This window comes from Rhagoletis zephyria, unplaced genomic scaffold, assembly GCF_001687245.7.
Source record: "Rhagoletis zephyria isolate East Lansing unplaced genomic scaffold, Rhagoletis_zephyria_1.1 Rzeph_scaffold_05606, whole genome shotgun sequence".
In the NCBI taxonomy this organism is placed as follows: domain Eukaryota; kingdom Metazoa; phylum Arthropoda; class Insecta; order Diptera; family Tephritidae; genus Rhagoletis; species Rhagoletis zephyria.
Genome location: NW_016162689.1, coordinates 36693 through 41309, shown reverse-complemented (window position 1 = coordinate 41309; position 4617 = coordinate 36693). Strand labels below are relative to the sequence as shown.

At 36.2% G+C, this 4617-nt stretch overlaps 1 protein-coding gene across 3 annotated transcripts in view; it reads right to left on the bottom strand.

The window, feature by feature from the left end:
- Positions 1-2790: 2790 nt before the first annotated feature.
- LOC108372293 (uncharacterized) overlaps positions 2791-4617 on the bottom strand; it is a 6700-nt gene continuing 4873 nt past the window's right edge. Inside the window, exons 1-4 of one of the 3 annotated variants that reach the window (XM_017627943.1) lie at positions 3664-3750; positions 3300-3596; positions 3143-3236; positions 2791-2908 (exon numbers count right to left, since the gene is read on the bottom strand). In XM_017627943.1, coding sequence (XP_017483432.1) covers positions 2874-2908; positions 3143-3236; positions 3300-3596; positions 3664-3693 — 456 coding nt within the window. In that variant the 5' untranslated portion in view covers positions 3694-3750 and the 3' untranslated portion in view covers positions 2791-2873. Of the gene's footprint in view, positions 2909-3142; positions 3237-3299; positions 3597-3663; positions 3751-4617 lie in introns of those variants that run through there. The other 2 variants (XM_017627945.1, XM_017627944.1) reach the window with 2 other exon arrangements.

Here is a 4617-nt window from a genome sequence, read left to right as displayed (position 1 = left end):
ATATTTTCATACGGACTTCGATATAATTAATTGGTGGGAGGTACACAAATGCGAAATGCCGCTGCTGCATAAACTCAGTCGAAGAGTAATAGCCACTCCTTCAACTAGCGCATCATCAGAAAGAGTTTTTTCTTCTGCTCGAAATGTTATTTCTGACAAAAGATGCCACCTTTTGTCAAATGATGATGCCCTTAATCAGTTGATATTTTTGCATTATAATATGCAGTTAGGAAACCAATAAAATTAACAAAAATTGTCTTTACAAATGTTTTTTCTTTGACACTTTCATTACAGCAGTTATGCCATGCACTTGTTTTTCAAATCAAGCACTTGTTATTTGAATAGAGCACTTGATAGTGTGAATTACTCACTCAACCGACAATGTTTTTTCAATGCTATCGCACGTTATGTTTGGAAATAACTGAGTGCGAGTGTGTGCAGATGTGAAAAGAAAGCGAGTGACTTAAAATGTAATTTGAGTGTATCCATGCAGCTCTCTGGACCGAGGGAACGTGCCTTTAAGATGTAAGTTTACAGGTACGTTGCAAATATGCAGTAGGCGTTGCGATAGCTGGTTCATTGACGCAGTGAAATCTGGAAATAGATTAGGCTGCAATTTAGTTTGGCATCCCCGGAGTTCCGCATTAAGGTAGCTATGGAACGGTAGAGGGAGTTCTCATGATTGCAAATATATATACTTTTAGCCGCAGCAGGGTCATAGTTTTTAAGTTATTTGTTGTTAAAGTTTGTAAATTGAACTAACCTCTCGGCGCTATTTCACACAAAAAACACTTTATTTATGTACACACTTCGGCAAAATAGTTGCATTAAAACCCCGGCCTGAGATTTCCACTTTAATATACAATTCTTAATTAATTAATTAAGTAAAATGCGTTTATAAATGTCTTCACAAACGTTTGCACATTTCATAAACAAGCAGAAATAACAATGGCTGACAGTAACACAAAATGTATGCTACCATACGTTAAAAAAATACACAAATAAGTGCGTATAATTAGGGAGTATAAGGGCCAGTTACTCAATGTCTGGTTAACACTAATCTGCGGTTAAACATCGTTACCGACGTCTTCGACTCCATGCATATAACAGGGATTCGGTAACGTCGATAACGATGTTTAACCGTAGATTAGTGTTAACCAGACATTGAGTAACCGGCCCTAAGTGTACAATACGTACATACATTGCTCTTATTAAAAATAATAATATTAGGATCGATAGGGGTCTTACTCCTGATCATAACGGTATAATTTTTTTCGGGTGGAAATAATATTTATTGGTGTTATTGTAGTTCAAAGTACACAAATGTAGAAAACGTACATCGATAATCCATAAAAATCAATACTTCGATAAATAATGAAAATTTTTTAATAAGAAATCGCGCGATTTTTTATTAAAAATTTTCGCCTGCAGCGCTTTTTCCATAAAAATCAGTACTTCGATAAATAATAAAAATTTTTAATAAGAAATCGCGCGATTTTTTATTAAAAATTTTCGCCTGCAGCGCTTTTTCCATAAAAATCAGTACTTCGATAAATAATACAAATTTTTAATAAAAAATCGCGCGATCCACTATCAATAAAATGATTTCGGATGAGTTTCAACAGAGCATCCGCAAATGCGAAAACCTTCGCCCCTGGATCAATAGGGTTGATGAACCGTGGGTGTTCTAATTAATTGTTAATTAGCTCTAGAAAATGTATTAGTGAATTAAATATATACCTGGAGTGATTCCGAGGTCTCTCCAAAGCTTTTGGTTGGATGGGCCCATATCGCAGACCATTGCAAGAACAGGGAAGCCAGCATTTTGCACAGCCGAAATAATCGTATGCAAAGGTTCGACGGTTATTTTACAATCAAAATCGTAAAATACTGGCTGCTTCCAGGATTTTAATAGTCCGAGCGCCATAACCACTTGAACATAATTTACCGGCTTCCTGACGAAGTCGTCGGTAAGCTCATACTCAAAAGCTTCGGTGACCTTCATCTCGTCGAAAGCCAGCACACACACTTTTTCGACGACAGTGAGCTCCTGAATGTGACGCATTAAGTCCAATGCAACGGATAACATTCCCTCACCACCNATTAAGTCCAATGCAACGGATAACATTCCCTCACCACCACTAATTTTACGGTACCACCTTTGAAGTGTGCTTATATGTGGCAGGGGGAAGCCTTTCGCATACAGATGCCTATATGCTCGGGGTCCGGCAGCGTGAATACATATGGCGAATAAATATCGCTCCACGAACATCTAACGTTTTTATCTACAAAACAAATAAAATCTTATAGCAAATTTACAGAATTTGGTTTAATTTTATACATACCTTTTGCAATCATTTTTCTAACCTGTCCGTCTGTGAATATGGACCGAATGGAAGACATCAAAGATGCATTTTCGTCCTGCTGGGCTTTAAGTTTTGCGTTCTCCTTAAGCAGCTGCTTATTTTGCGCTTTCAAATTGGCAATCTTCACCTCCATTGTACACTGCAGAACTATGGGACTGAGAAATTTGTTTTGTGGAAGAAGATAACTGCATAGAAAAGTATATACATATATATGTATGGCATTAAACACCTTCCTATGTTTGCGTAAGGCAACTAGTATGTGCCACATAATTGATTCATTTAAGGGATCACTTAAGTAACCAAATGGTTCACATATTTTCCCACCGTGACGGTGACAACTAAAATATTTCAACTTTACCACCTACATGCATCTATATTTTAAGGCTCTGATCTTAAAACATACTTACAAAGGTGGTTTTATAAAGAGCGTTGGAACAGAGTTGGGCATCAAGTGCGTTGGTTGTGCGCCACCAATCAAATCCGAGCTCGCGAAATGCTCCCCGCAAACTACATGGTTTGCTGTGAACGTGATGCCACATGCTCTGTTTCAAAACAAAAAAACAATGGTTTTGAAATTGGAATTTGATAAGCAAACTTTCAACATTAAAAATTGCCCTTGTTGCAAGCGTTAAAATTATACAAACATAATAAATTATTACCAAAATAGTTTCAATAAGGCGTACACACTCGTGCTTATATATGTATTTATTTTAAGCGTGCATAATTTAAATCACTTGCCCACATGACAGGGACAATTTAGTTAAATATGCACATACCTAAAAAGAGTTTCAATAAAGTCCACAATATTAATAGCGCAGTCGATAAAGAAGCAAGGGCGACACAATCATAGCTGTTAGACGTTTTGTAGACCTACAAAAAACAAATATTTAAATGCGATAAAATAAGCACATACATACATACATATATACGTACCCACCCAACAAAATCATCGTAAACGAGCTCGTAACTGGATATTTTCTTGAAGAGAAACTGGATGAAAAGTCGTGGATAAAAAGTTCGTAAAATGTATGTTTTCTTGCTGGCTGGGTATGTACGAAGTATCAAAGTTTTATGAACATTCGAAAATATTTCTAAGGTGTAAATAAACACCATTGGATATAAATGCGCGTGGATGTGTTTGTTTTGATTGATGGTAGTGACCACAAATGATGGAGCTTTCAACTGAATTTGCTCAGACAACAACTCCAATTGTGATACGGAAATACGCATCTGCAATCAAAATAGAAATTTACGTACATATCATTAAGTTCATCAAATATTTAAGCTATAGTCTCACCTGTTTGAAATCCCAAGAACCAACAAGCATTGCCACGGATTTTAATTCCGGTTGACATTTTCAGGCCCGATCCTTAGAGTGGGGATAATGTCGGTGTGCTGATGAATTTCTCACCTTTGCTGTGACTAACCGACACAATCAACGGTGGCGTTGCTACCTCGCCAGCAGGTGATGAAACAATGTTCAACACGTCACCGAGGCAGACAACAGCATGAGTTTACTCACTTCATACAAACAGTGAGATTCATAGTTAGTTTTGAAATCAATGTTTAGCTGCAGTGTACTCATTTGATTTCAAATATGGCATTGATATACTCTTTCCAAATCAAGTCAAGCGAGTGAAAAATGCTGTTATGAAAAGTAAGTCGAGCAATCGAATGACACCCATTGACTTCAAACAATTAGTAGAGAATACGACAATTTTGAAAAAAATGGATATTTTTTTTAATATATTTTATTTTTTTTAATATTTTTTAGTATTTTTTTAATATATTAGTTTTACTAAATTATTTAAGAAGAAATGCAATGTTACCTCAGAAGACATCGGCTTTATAAGGGACTTGAAAAATAAGTTGCTTTATTATTTAAAAACAGTTGCTGTTGAAAACTAACAGATTTGCACAAAATTGTGCTTTTTTATACCCGCCAGCAAAAGAGCTCATGAACTTTACCGAATCTGAGCAAAGGTACACAAAAGAGAAATGTTTACAAATTATGAGAACGTTAACTGAGAATTCTGACAGTACAACGGAACCACAAATGGTAAACCTTTGTTACCTTCAGACAACTTTGAGCTGTTTTCAGGTCTTCTTAAACAACCTACCTTTGTGAGCAGAACTGATAAAGCTACTGCAGAGCTGCGGCGATATGAAAATATTGAGGTATATTTTCATACGGACTTCGATATAATTAATTGGTGGGAGGTACACAAATGCGAAATGCCGCTGCTGCATA